At 37.5% G+C, this 14446-nt stretch overlaps 1 protein-coding gene across 1 annotated transcript in view; it reads left to right on the top strand.

The window, feature by feature from the left end:
• Positions 1-8305, top strand: part of epg5 (ectopic P-granules autophagy protein 5 homolog (C. elegans)) — a 43449-nt gene extending 35144 nt beyond the window's left edge. Inside the window, exons 42-45 of the mRNA XM_051658333.1 lie at positions 2743-2962; positions 3168-3383; positions 3554-3668; positions 4103-8305. Coding sequence (XP_051514293.1) covers positions 2743-2962; positions 3168-3383; positions 3554-3668; positions 4103-4285 — 734 coding nt within the window. The 3' untranslated portion in view covers positions 4286-8305. The remainder of the gene's footprint in view (positions 1-2742; positions 2963-3167; positions 3384-3553; positions 3669-4102) is intronic.
• Positions 8306-14446: the final 6141 nt, after the last annotated feature.

Raw genomic sequence — 14446 nt, 5'->3', positions numbered from 1 at the left:
AAGTTTTGATAATTTATTAAACATTTTGCACTCTACATATTATTGTAATCAGTAAATACATCAATCTCATCAAATAGCCGTGTGTCATATGTTGTTGGAAAGCTCTCAAAGAGTAAAATACAATCAGCCTATTTGTTTTACCTTACAGTCAAAAATATAACCAGTAATAGCTAAGTATATGTCTTTGACATACAGTTGAAGTCAGAAGTTTACATACACTTTGGTTGAAGTCATTAAAACTCATTTGTTTACCACTCCACAGATTTAATATTAGCAAACTATAGTTTTGGCAAGTCGTTTAGTACATCTACTTTGTGCATGACATGAGTAATTTTTCCAATAGTTGTATACAGACATATTGTTTCACTTTTAATTGACTATATCACAATTCCAGTGGGTCAGAAGTTTACATACACTAAGTTAACTGTGCCTTTAAGCAGCTTGGAAAATTCCAGAAAATTATGACAAGTCTTTAGACCACGCAGCCAGGAAGGAGACACATTCTGTCTCCTAGAGATGAACGTAGTTTGGTGCGAAAAGTGCAAATCAATCCCAGAACAACAGCAAAGGACATTGTGAATATGCTGGAGGAAACCGGTTGACAAGTATCTATGTCCACTGTAAAACTTGTCCTATATCGACATAACCTGAAAGGCTGCTCAGCAAGGAAGAAGCCACTGCTCCAAAACCGCCATAAAAAAGCCAGACTATAGTTTGCAAGTGCACACAGGGACAAAGATCTTTCTTTTTGGAGAAATGTCCTCTGGTCTGATGAAACAAATTGAACTGTTTGGCCATAATGACCATCGTTATGTTTGGAGGAAAAAGGGTGAGGCTTGCAAGCTGAAGAACACCATCCCAACCGTGAAGCATGGGGGTGGCAGCATCATGTTGTGGGGGTGCTTTGTTGCAGGTGGGACTGGTGCACTTCACAAAATAGATGGCATCATGAGGAAGGAAAATTATGTGGATATATTGAAGCAACATCTCAAGACATCAGTCAGGAAGTTAAAGCTTGGTTGCAAATAGGTCTTCAAAATGGACAATGACCCCAAGCATACCTCAAAATGGCTTAAGGACAACAAAATCAAGGTACTGGAGTGGCCATCACAAAGCCCTAACCTCAATCCGATAGAAAATTTGTGGGCAGAACTGAAAAAGTGTGTGCGAGCAAGGAGGCCTACAAAACAGACTCAGTTACACCAGTTCTGTCTGGAGGAATGGGCCAAAATTCCAGCAACTTATTGTGAGAAGCTTGTGGAAGGCTACCCAAAACGTCTGACCCAAGTTAAACAATTTAAAGGCACTTCTACCAAATATTAACAAAGTGTATGTAAACGTCTGACCCACTGGGAATGTGATGAAAGAAATAAAAGCTGAAATAAATCATTCTCTCTACTATTATTCTGACATTTCACATTCTTAAAATAAAGTAGTGATCCTAACTGACCTAAGACAGGCAATGTTTTCTACTATTAAATGTCAGGAATTGTGAGTTTAAATGTATTTGGCTAAGGTGTATGTAAACTTCTGACTTCAGCTGTATATGTTTCATGTGAACAGGTTTTGTTATATATGCCACGTTTTCGCTTATAACTTCACAAAAAATAAACAGAACATAAAACATACCATTACTTAGAGAAGACAATTATCTTTACAACAAGCCAACACAAAGTAATCGGATGCATTAGATAACTCACACAAAGCACAATGTGTACACAGCATCTGGCATCTTGCTATCTGGCTACAAACACGTTAACTTTCCTGGATCAGATGACATCACTTCATTGGAAAAGCTTTAGCGTCATGGAACACTAAACCAATCAGATTGGGTTCTGATTGCTCCAACCAGTGGTGATAGTCTTCCATATTTAGGCAGAGAGTCATGTGATCAATCACTCTAATTGCATATGGCCACCAGCTGATGGTGCCAAGTACATGACACAGACTCAATGATGACTCAAATGGCACAGAATGTAACTCATTATTTGTTTGGAGAGGCTTTTGGACACTTAAAAGATGTTTTTGGACACTAGGATAAATTATTTTTGTAATGCTATAACTTTTGAATGCCTTGTCGTATCAAAACATAATTTGACTCAGTTACAGGAGACATGATAGGAAACAAAACAAAAGCAGTTTTTTTGGAGCCACCTTATTTACACCCTGAGGTATATAATGTCAAATCAGAAAAATAATAAGAACTTTTAAGAAATAATTGAGAGTCTCAGAATTGATCATAATCTATATCATAAAAAAAAGTTTTCTTTAAAATGATGCCAAACACTTCTTGTTATAAGCCTTTAATTTTGGGTATGCCACTGAAACAGTACATCTTTAAAAACAGCTTGAATTATTTTCTCGTATCCCAGCTTAACAACTGTACATTAGCCTTTATAATGTTGATTTCACCTAAAAGTGAAAACAGTGTGGCTCTGTTTGTTTGAGTGGCCTTTCCAGCCAGACACTACAACATTGGCTCAACCAATGGTGTGAGTTTGGGGCAGGACTGTCTGTTTGGAAGACAAGGGGAGTTTTTTTTTTCTTTTTTCTTTTTTTTTTTTTTTTTTTCTGTTAGAAAACAGTGATTGTTCTTGCTATTCCACTTAGTGCTGCTAGCAGAAATGACACACTTCAGCTTTAAATGTCCATTCTAGTTGTTGTAGATACTGTATGAAAGAAAACATTCTAACTGGAGTTGAGGAAGACACATCTTCTACCAATATCTTCTCTCTCTTTCAGTTGGTTGTGTTGATCAGTACTCTGGTTGGGGGCCCATACTGGTCTCTCTGCAGGTTCCTGAGCTGACTGTTGAGGACTTCATCCAGGAGAGCCTGAGCCTGGGCAGTTATCTCACCTTGTATGTCTACATCCTCCAAAGGCTGAACCTGGAGCAGACTCTCCTCAATGAGAAGAAGACCTTAGTGCTGCTCAGCTCGTGGATCAACCAGGTCTTTCCTAGGTAACATATTGTTAACCAAACAGCCATACACTTAAGCACTGCTATCTACTTTTGGTGCTGTTCTTTCACACATTGAAGGACTCATAGAGAAGCCTTATAGGAGGCAGTTTAGGACTGCAGAGATCGTAAAAAAATTCTCTTTTACATTTAGTGCTTAGTATAGGATTGTTTACAACCTAAGAAAATGTGTTGTCTGTCCTTGCAGTGGTCCAGCCGATGAGGCAAAGTTGTTCTTGTGGTGGCACAAAGTGTTGGAGCTTCTGCAGATCCAGGTGGATCAAGAGAACTCGTGTGGACTTGACACTCTGATTCTCACATTAATGGCATTCCAGAACCGACTGGCCCAGCTTGGTGAGGAAAGACTGAATTCAGGCATCCTGGGAGCCATTGGCCTTGGGAGGAAATCCCCACTTTCCAGCAGGTGAGACAAGAATGATAATTCATTTCTGCACAAGCTACATTTTTGGCATGGTGGCCAGATTGGAAGTGAAAATAATTGGATAAGTTACAACAAATAATGGTTACTTCATTTGCACATCAAGTAATCTCTGGATTGTGCATCTCACAATGTCTGTTCTAACTTTGTTTCAGGTTTCGGGTTGTTGCACGCAGCATGATGGCATTCCTTCTGGTCCAGGTTCCTTCAGAGTCTCAGCTGCGTCTTCATGCAGGCACAGAGCTGCAGCTCTCAGCTAAAGCCCAACAGGTAAGAGTTTCCAGGGGATGAGAGAAATGTGTGAAATAAACAGGCAAGATGTGAAAATTATTGAGCCAAGTTGATTTCTAGCCTTCCTCACATTTTACAATTTCATTGGTCTAAGTTTACTTCTACAGTGTTTGGTTAGATGGCATGAAATACTTTTGGAAAGTTGACATGTTAACATGCTAAACTTCATGTAAAGCTTTTTTAAAAACCTTTTTTCTAATTGTTTTTTAACTTATTATTAATTAATTATTTTATTATTATTATTATTATGCATGCAGATTTTACAACATCATACATTTATAAAAAATTCATACTTTTAAAAATTCATTTGTCACACCGCAGAATTATTTAAAATGAAATAGTGAAGGCAATCAGGTGATTTTTAAATCAAAGTATTGTTATAGCATCTTTAAATGCTTACTCTCTGTCTTCAGGCCTTAGCTTTGCTGGAAGCGATGCCCAGCAATAAGCAGTATTCAGAGCTGCAGGCGTCTGTGAACCAGGCCTGCCAGTTCATCAAGTATTCAGGCCACTGCCTGCGTGACAGCAACCACCTTTTGACCCTGCTAATCAATGCACTCTACACTGATCTTCACTATCTGGATATCATCCGTTAGCTACAGTATATAATCAACACAAGGTTAGAGTTAATGCCTGCCATCAAGCTCTGTAAAGCTCACCAAAGTAACTGGGGAAAGAAGCATAACTCCAGATGATATGAAGGAGAACTCTTTGTTGAGAACCAGTGCAATCCATTAGACAGTTTCAGTTTTGTAGCACTGACGTCTTGACTAAGGCTTGAAAAGAAAGACGAGAGAGGAAGGTTAAATCATGGTTTGCAGTACATGCTCATTCAGTTCATGGTCCAAAATAAAATTGCTCTCTTATCTTACAGCCCTTTTCCTCAATTGGTGCATAGGTCTGCTTTGCTCAACGAGATTAAGAAAATGCATGATGATCCACACACGAAATAATACTTCAAACTATTAATGAAAACTATCCCTTTTTGTGTGGATCATCATGCCTTTTACACAGTTTATGGTCTCAGTATATAGCTTATTGTAGTCATTTATATAATTTATTTTGGATTGGCAAGGAGTTTATGATGCATGTTTGAGGATGTTTTAGATGTGCTTTGTTGGAGGAATTTTGGTGATGTTTTAGAAAATTCATTGAATTCACAGGGAGTATAGTCACGGAGTATCTATACCTCATAGAACGTCTCTCTCTCTCATTTCATTTGTGCACATGCTGGTGAATTTACAAAAGATTATATTTTATTTTGGTTTCACTTCAGACTCACTATTACTATATTTTTTTTAAATTAGCTTTTTTAAAGTACTTACAAGCTCATGCAAATCAACCAATAATGGCTGGATATTTGATATTTTAGTCTTATGAAGTGAATATTTTGTGGCTTTCTTACTGGTTATTGTCTTTATTATTTGATGATGTTTTGGTCTGGCCAGCAATGTCCAAACTAGATGAACACTGGTTGCTGCTCCAGCATGTGATCTGTCTGATAAGTGCACTTAATTTTCAAACATAGACATGCTTGTCAATACACAGCTTAAGTCCTTCCTTAAATACCGTTCACATGACATCACACATTCCTTTCGCCTCAAAAGGTTTCTGTTTCTCCACAGTAAGATGGCTAATATTAATTTGAATAATCATTTAAATTTGAATGAAAGTGCTTACTGCTGTATTTGATAATTAATGTATTATTAATTTTAATTTGAATGAGAGAATGCATTCTTTTGGTACTGTTTCCAGCATGCTGCTATCTCCATATTTGGAATTAGTTTTTATAGACTTAAGCTAATAAGTCAGGCCCTCTCTGGATTCACTGCATGCTTTTATAATACATTCAGAGGTCATTTTCTCATACCAAAACATTAATTGGTTTACATAATACTTCAGTATAAATATCACAACTTTTTACATCGGATTTACATAGGAATCAAGCAATTTCAGTGCACAATTTCAGTGTCCCCAGAGAGATTATCGATACCCCATACAAGAATAAGAAATTACAAAAACAACCAATATTTCATCATTAAAAGTATAAATTACAGATTTAAGTTTAAATTATTATTATTATTATTATTATTCTTATTATTTAAACAATGTGCACAACATTGAGCAACCTTGACACCTAGAAGTTTGTATAAATGTATACTGGAAAAAGGAGTCTAATGTTGTGTATTGCCTTATAATGTGTTTTCTTGTGTTTTCACCCTTCTTGTGCCATGATTACCCTTCTGTCATGTCAAATGATGTCATGTTCACTGGAAATGGAAATGATTATCAAGGTCAATAATACCTACAATCAAAAGAATTGTGTGTTTATGTTCTCGTGTGATGTGAAATTCTGCACTTTAATTTTTATTTTATTTTTTAGCAAATAGCAATAGCAAAATATATTTAGCATGTTTTACTTTATCAAAATGTATTTAGGTGTTATATAAAATATTTAAAATGTAAAACTTTATTTTAAAGAAAGATAGCACTAGCACACTGTTCAGGCAAAACATTTCACAAAACAAAAGTTTGGTTTTCAATTAAAAAACATATACTATCAAAATTAAGGTAAGAAGTAATAGGACACTTTGTGGTTCACAAATATTTATAGAACATGTGCATAGTTCATGTGATGAACTACATCTTTGTGATGAGGGGAAATTACTTCATACATCCACTACCAGCTGATTAAAGGTTATTGCAAAAATGGATTAGAAATGTTTTTTCTGTGTAAAGTTATAGCCAATTTTACAACTTCCATTACCCTGATGATTTAATGTCAACAAACCCTAAAATGACTGTAAAAATGAGGGTTTAAACAACTTTACAGCTCAAATAATAAACAAGTTTTATCAGAAGAATTAATGTAAGTGCTTTTATAAAATTATAAGCTTCACATTTCTGCCTTTAAACTTTCCAAAATTGATCCCATTCACTTCCATTGTAAGTGCCTCACTATAACCTCGATTTTTGCTTTTGTTCTTTTAAAGAAAAGGACGGATGAGTCAAAACTAATTTTTGTGGTAATCAATATTATGCCACAAATGCTGTCGATTGAGCTTAACTTGTATTGAACCCCGAATATTCCATTAAGTTCTGAATACTTTTAGGGGTGACAAAACAAATTTAATTAGGTGAAATGTGACGAATGGTGACAAAGTCCACCTAGAAGGCCTCATTAATTTGACTAAATAGTAGAGGTCAGTCTTGTGAGACTCCACATCTCAGGTGATAGAATCCACATCTCAGGCTACGGTGGTTGCCATGGAAATCTACCTAGACAGCAAATGGGAGACTGAGATGTGGTATGTCAGTGTCTCTTCTTATGTTTAGCCGTTTATACTTTGTCACATCTGAGCCAAAATAACATACTGGAGTATTTTAAATCATAAAGCTTGTATTTAATGCTGTGCCAGCTGGATTTTGACATGTCTACCACATTTAATTATACATCTGCTCTGTGCTTTTTATTTATTTTATTTGTTCCTTCAAGTCTTTGGGCTGTGCGCTAGTCATAACTACAACAATATTTATTTATTTTTTATGCATTATATCTTTTTTTAATCATGTTGATTTAAATATTTTGTAGGTTTAAGTAGCAAGCATCTCAGGTTTACTACAGTGTTACCTACTTAGAACTTCGGAGGCAATATGATAAGTGTGGGTGAGAAACAGTTGTTTATTTTACAATCAATCTCCACATTCACTTTCACATTCCTCTTTCTTGTTTTTTTTTTGCAATTCACATTTTTTGTGCATATCGACACCTACTGGGCAGAGAGGAGAATTTTTTGTAAAAAATGTTTCTCATCAACAATTATCATATCTAAAGATATAGATTTAACCACTGGAGTGTCATGGATTGCTGTTATGCTGCCTTTATGTGCATTTTGGAGATTCAACATTTTGGTACCCATTAATTTGCATTGTATGGACCTATAGAGCTGAAATATTCTTCCAAAAATCTTAATTTGTGTTGAGCAGAAGAAAGAAACTCATCATCCCTCACTCTCTCTCACACAAACACACTCCCACTGTGTCTGTGTGAGAGAGAGAGAGAGAGGTCAAAACTAATGTACTAGGTTCAAACGATTTTGTTTCTTTTTTATCTGTCAAAATGATGGACAGCATTTGGAGTTATCCATCAATATTTCAAAAATCGGTAAATGAAGTGACGGAGAATTTTCGGTCATTACTTAACCCAGCGGTCCATGACATGTTGGGTTAATTAATTGTTTGTGTTCCACAAGAAATAATGAGTCTGAGATGCCACTGTCAGTACTAGTGTGCGTTCTTGAAATTCTGCAGCCACGTCCACACTATCCGTTTATGTTTGAAAACCCTGTTGTCATTTTCATAACATAGTTTTCCAAAGTATGCTGTTATGAAGAGCGTTTTTGAAAGTCTTTGTTTTCCGTGCCATTCCAGTGCGGATGAGAGCCATGAACGTAGAACAACCCATGTGTTTTCAAACAAAAATGTAGTCTGTGGTCTGTACATTCTGTATGTTTACTTCGACGCTTCCAGTGTAGACTATCCTTTAAAACAGGCATAAAAAAAACTTTGTGTAGCCTCTAACAAATGGATTTAAACTCACACAATTGTGAATAGACACAAATGTAAATGGACATTTGCTATTATTTCTTTACTTCCATGTAATGATGAAAGTCATTAAAGTGAACAATGCCATTTACACAGATTAGTGTGTTAAAGAGACATAGTGCTTTTAATGAGGGAGAACTGAAGATTACTGCACTTTGACTGGTAAAAAGCTTAGTATATTATAGAAACCATAAATCCAGTGGTGAAAACTGGGCAAGTGCTCGCAGTACATTACACATACACGGGAGATCGTATCTGCAATACATCACTAATGAAACACATGACTTATGGGGTTTAACTGCCAGTTGTTAGTGATGGATCTCTTTTAATATAACTGCCAACTTTAGTTGCCACATTTCCATTATTAAATCTGAGAATCTTTCCCACTGCATGTTCACAGCCCTCTTTGCCTAGACTTGCTTCTAACTTGAGCGTATTGAACAAAAGTTTTGGACTGGAAAATCCAACAAGGGTTGGAAAAGCAGTACAACCTCGTTAGCCCCAACTGGCACGGTCAACACGAGGCAGTCTGCGTCATAGTGCTGTTTTAACAGGGGGAGAGAGCCAGTGTGTCATTTACCAGTGAATGAAAACATGCTTCAGAATTTCCACTCTCATTTTACTGGCCATCCACTCCACTTTATCAGCCCATACATATTATCATGTTACTTACTTTTGATAGCAGGCTTAGTCATAAAAACAGATTAGAAATAGTATTTTAATATCAGTTTCTATTTAACCTGATGTGAAGTGTTTTATGGCTTGAACAATTGGCTTTTGACACTTTTTAACAAGGTAATAACATACAAATGGTGTGACTCTTGCACACTATAACTTATCACATAAAAGTCTTTGTGGCATGGGGGGTGTGGTCATGTGTTAGTCTGCGGGAGAGCGGTAAGGCTCGTCACCTGGCTCATAAGTATCTCTAACACCTGTCTCTCATTACAGTGATAGGGGAGGAAGGCTTAAAAGGCACGCCAGAGCATCAGAGAGGATGTTCGTCAAGCACGACAGGAGAGAGAGAGAGAGAGAGAGAGAGAGGGGGGGAGAGAGAGAGGGGGGGAGAGGGAGAGGGGGGAGAGAGAGAAAGGGGGGAGAGAGAGGGGGGGAGAGAGAGAAAGGGGGAGAGAGAGAGAGAGGGGGGAGAGGGAGAGGGGGGAGAGAGAGAGAAAGGGGGGAGAGGGAGGGAGAGAGAGAGAGAAAGGGGGGAGAGAGAGAGGGGGGAGGGAGAGAGAGAGAGGGGGGAGAGAGAGAGAGGGAGGGAGAGAGAGAGGGAGGGAGGGAGAGAGAGAGAGGGAGGGAGGGGGAGAGAGAGGGAGGGAGGGGGAGAGAGAGGGAGGGAGGGAGAGAGAGGGGGGAGAGAGAGGGGAGAGAGAGAGGGAGGGAGGGAGGGGAGAGAGAGAGGGAGGGAGGGAGGGGAGAGAGAGAGGGAGGGAGGGGGAGAGAGAGAGGGAGGAGGGGGGAAATAGAGGGGAGGAGAGAGAAAGAGGGAGGGAGGGAGAGAGAGAGAGGGAGGAGGGGGGGAAATAGAGGGGAGGAGAGAGAGAGAGGGAGGAGGGGGGAAATAGATAGAGGGAGGAGGGGGGAAATAGAGGGAGGGAGGAGGGGGGAATGGAGAGAGAGAGGAGGGAGAGAGAGAGGGAGGGAGGAGAGAGAGAGAGAGGGAGGGAGGGGGGAGGAGAGAGAGAGAGGGAGAGAGAGAGAGAGAGGGGGGAGGGGAGAGAGGGGGAGAGGGGGAGAGAGAGGGGGATGGGGGAGGGAGAGAGGGGGAGAGAGAGGGGGGAGGGGGGAGGGAGAGAGAGGGGGAGAGAGGGGGGGGGGAGGATTGTGTGGTTCCAATTAAAAAGACTGACTTTGAACCTGCTTCGTTGTCTCCTGACTCCTCCATTGCCCCGAACTAAGAACTTGTTACAGTCCCTCCATCACAGCTTCTGATATAAGTAGATATTCACCTCATATACGGTACATGTGCTGCTATAAATGTATAGATACTACCGTTTGTATTATACCCTCATTCTTGTAGAAAAGGTCTGAGGTAAAGAGGGCAGTACTGATCATTTTATTTTTCATGTGCCACAGACGAAATAATCTGAGAAACTTGACAATAAAAAAAAAGGTGATAAATAGAATCAGCTGTTCCCTGATGATCTAATACAGTTTGCCATACTAAGAGATATCATGGTAACCTTTTGGATCTGTAATCCACTGAATCAAATTATGTGAGTGTTGAGCTGTCCATTAGGAATGTATCCTTAATTTGAGTGGGAACAAAACCCTTTCTGATGATGTTTAATAAAAATAGAAGGACAACAGTCAAATTCAAAAACAGTCTGTTCCCAGAAGTAAAATTGCCATTCATAGGGGAATTGATTATTAACTATAACATATAAACCTTTAAAGACAGACCTACAGTGAGCGGTGAGGTTGTTAATCGATGGTATATGCTTCTACTGAAGCCATCAGTCAGCATTATTTCAACTTTATAAAAAAATAGTTTAATAGCAGAAGTCCTTGTGAAAAACTACACTACCCATTATCTAGCAGAGAAATGCACCAAGACAAACTGTGGAAAAAGAGCCCAGCAGCAACCACCCACTTCCATGACACACTGTGAATGACAAAATCGATCTGTTTCCCTATAGTCCCAAATATAATCAACAACTTTAAATCAATTGTTTTATATTTTTCCATAGTTTTGAATTCAATTAAGCTACATCATTTGCAATGCTTCATGGGAATTGTAGTTCATTCCCTCATTTAAGACGTTCACAGTCCTTTGTCTTTTGGTCCGATTTTGAAATACTTCTTTGCTTCAAATCCAAGTTTTAATTTGTGATTCACCTCGGAGCTGGTTGGTTTGAACTCTTTTATGGAGGATTTTATGAAATCCTTATGGAAAACCAAGACAGCTGAAAAATTGGGCAGGAACTGTTGCGCTCTATTGAGAAACAACAATCAATCATAACCACAAACATTAACCAAAGTTTAATTGACTGATTGATTGATTGACTTATAGTAGGGTACAACGAGGCTAAAGGCCCCCAGGTGTAAAAGGCACTTTTGATTTTATTTTCTCCCAAAACACTAAACAGCAACAAAAACTACCAAAATACTTTCCTTAGAAAGGAACATTCTTCAAGCATATCGCCACCTACTGAGCAGGGAGAAGAATTTATAGCAAAAAAAAATTTAAAATTCTGAAATATTCTTCTAAAAATCTTCATTTGTGTTCTGCAGAAGAAAGATAGTCATACACATCTGGGATGGCATGAGGGTGAGTAAATGATGAGAGAATTTTCATTTTTGGGTGAACTATCCCTTTAAGGCAAAGTTTGTTTATTGAATAGTGAGTTGATGAAAAGTACGACTTGAACTTCAACAGAGAACATCATCAATTACATTAAACTTTCCTCTCTAATCTCCCTTAATAAATAGACCTTGACAGATGTCTAGACTCTTTGCTGAATAGTTAAATAAGTCAGTGACAGAGACAGGTGCATCATAAGAGATCTAGACGCTCTGTCTATCTCTTTGTCTGGTTGTCATGCCTACCATTATGCTGTCTGGTGTTAAGGTACATTTTATGTGTAAAATATGTTCACCCAGTGTTCAAACTGTTCATTCTCTCTCTCCTCTCCATTTGGGATGACAGTTGTTTAGCTAATACTGTTGAATGATGTACATTTTGTAATACAGGTGCAATTATGTCCTTCAGGCAGCAATGGAACACTTAGAAAAGAGAGCCTGCACTTGTACTTTTTTGCCACCTCTGCACCAAAAGAAATGATTTACTTTGACATATGAGTGGGATTTTATTTAATTATTTATTTGTTTGTTTATTAAGTCATTTATTCATTTAGTCATGCAGAGGACTGAAGAGGTGGATGGACTGTGAAGGTACCGTCTGTGAGGCTGGTTGCCATAGAGATACTAATCTGGGTATTTCTGGACTGAGAAGTGCCTTTAGGGGAGTGCTGAACTAGTTGGGTCTACCACAACCGAAAACTTGCTATGATGAGCAATGAACTGCCCTGAATGGATATTCCCAATTAGGATTTGACTGTTCCCTGACTGACCACCTGTGTTATGCCCATCTCCTCCCTTAAAACTCTTATTAAACTTGAATTATTTTACACAGAGAATAGTGTGTGAATAGGGTTAACTATCAATGTGGACGAGTCATTGCACTTATGCTGTCACCTGTAAGAGCTGAGAATATACTGTCCTCTTTCTGAGTAACTCATTCATTTACATTTCTCCTCCACACTCATGTTGACTCTGATGACTCAGGTGCATTTATTCCCAACGGTCCACCTCTTCCACCTCTCGCTTCATGACTGTCTATTTAAAGAGGTGAGCTAACTTTGTTCAAAAGTGCAAGACATGAAGAATGTTTTACTGAAATATACTAATAATTATTCTAGAGCAGGACACCTCATTAGTATGACTCATCTGCATATTAATAGGGTAGGATGGATTTAGTTTTTAAGGATATTTAATTATTGAGGGAAAAGTTAGCCTGTACTGTTCTATCTCCACCTGTGTTGAATATTATTTTTGCTGTTAAAATATTGAAAAGGTTGACCACAGGTACATAGAAATAACAGGTTATATAGAGTATCAGCAAAAAAGATTTTTTTGAAAATTAAAAATAAAACATGCTCAATATTTCCTTTAATATACTTCAGATCTTTTGATATCTTATGTTTATTACTCTCTATAATGAGTTCACAAAAGCTACAAAGAATTCAAAACCTCCCCAATCCCCTTAAAAATAATTAAGTTAATAATAAAAACTCTCTTACCACTTCAAGAGTGATTTGTACAAAATGAAAAAATCCAAACCTGACTGTCACAATATTGCATAATATGGATCAACCTCAATGTAAATATCTAGTTTTAGAAATATTCAGAAATTGCTAAATAAGCAGCTAATGGACGCATGGGAATATCCATATAAGTTAAGCTCAATTGACAGCATTTCTGGCATAATGTTGATTACCACAAAAAATCATTTCGACTTGTCCCTCCTTTTCTTTAAAAAAAAAAATAAAAGAAGCAAAAATCGAGGTTTCAGTGAGGCACTTACAATGGAAGTGAATGGGGCCAATTTTTGGAGGGTTTAAATGCAGAAATGTGAAACTTATAATTTTATAAAAGCACACATTAATTCTTCTGTTAAAATTCATGTATTATTTGAGCTGTAAAGTTTTTTCAATTGTAATTTAACAGTTGTTTTAGGGTTTGTTGACATTACATAATCATGGCAACAAAGTTGTAAAATTACATATTACTTTACACAGAAAAGGTTAGTAAGGGATATTATCACACTAACAACACTCAAATTGTTTACGTCTTGTGGCTATACTTTTAAAACTTTGAGTATTTTAACATTTAATGACTGGCACCATTCACTTCCATTATAAGTGCCTCACTGGAACCCAGATTTATGCTTTTTTAAAGAAAATGAGGGAGGGGTCAAAAAACATTTTTGTGGAAACAACAGTATGCCATAAATGCCGTCGATTGATCTTAATGTGTACTGAACCTGGAATATAATTGAAATTGTACAGATGAAAATCAAAGGGTACCTGGGATGCAGTGCTGGGTAGTAACGGATTATATGTAATCTGGATTACTTAATCAGATTAAAAAATAAAGTACTTGTAATTGGATTAAATAATATTTTAAAATTGTAATTGGACTACAATTACTTTTTATAGATTACATGATTACATATTAACATATGATTACATCCTCTTTGTACTTTTATGTTAAAATGATGATCATACTCATGTGACATAAAATAAAATACAATTAGGTTGGAAGTAATCCAAAAGTAATTGGATTAGATTACCCCAAAAATGTATGTATGATTGCACTTTTTGCCGTGTAATTTGTAATCAGTACCTGATTACAATTCACAAGTAATCTGCCCAGCACTGCTTGGATGTTATCTTATGTAAACAGCCTATACACAATGGAGGCTGAATGTAGAAATACCATAGATTGCATAAGGACTTAGAGGAGCGAGATCAGACATCTGTGGAGACCCTGATCCCCTGCAGTGTTAAAATTAAACATACAGCCATATCGTGATCACTTAGCCCTAGAAACATGAGTGCCCATGGGTCTCTATTAGTGAAGAG

This window comes from Myxocyprinus asiaticus, chromosome 3, assembly GCF_019703515.2.
Source record: "Myxocyprinus asiaticus isolate MX2 ecotype Aquarium Trade chromosome 3, UBuf_Myxa_2, whole genome shotgun sequence".
Lineage (NCBI taxonomy): Eukaryota > Metazoa > Chordata > Actinopteri > Cypriniformes > Catostomidae > Myxocyprinus > Myxocyprinus asiaticus.
The sequence above is the reverse complement of the archived record's forward strand: the minus strand, read 5'-3'. Positions and strand labels throughout refer to the sequence as shown.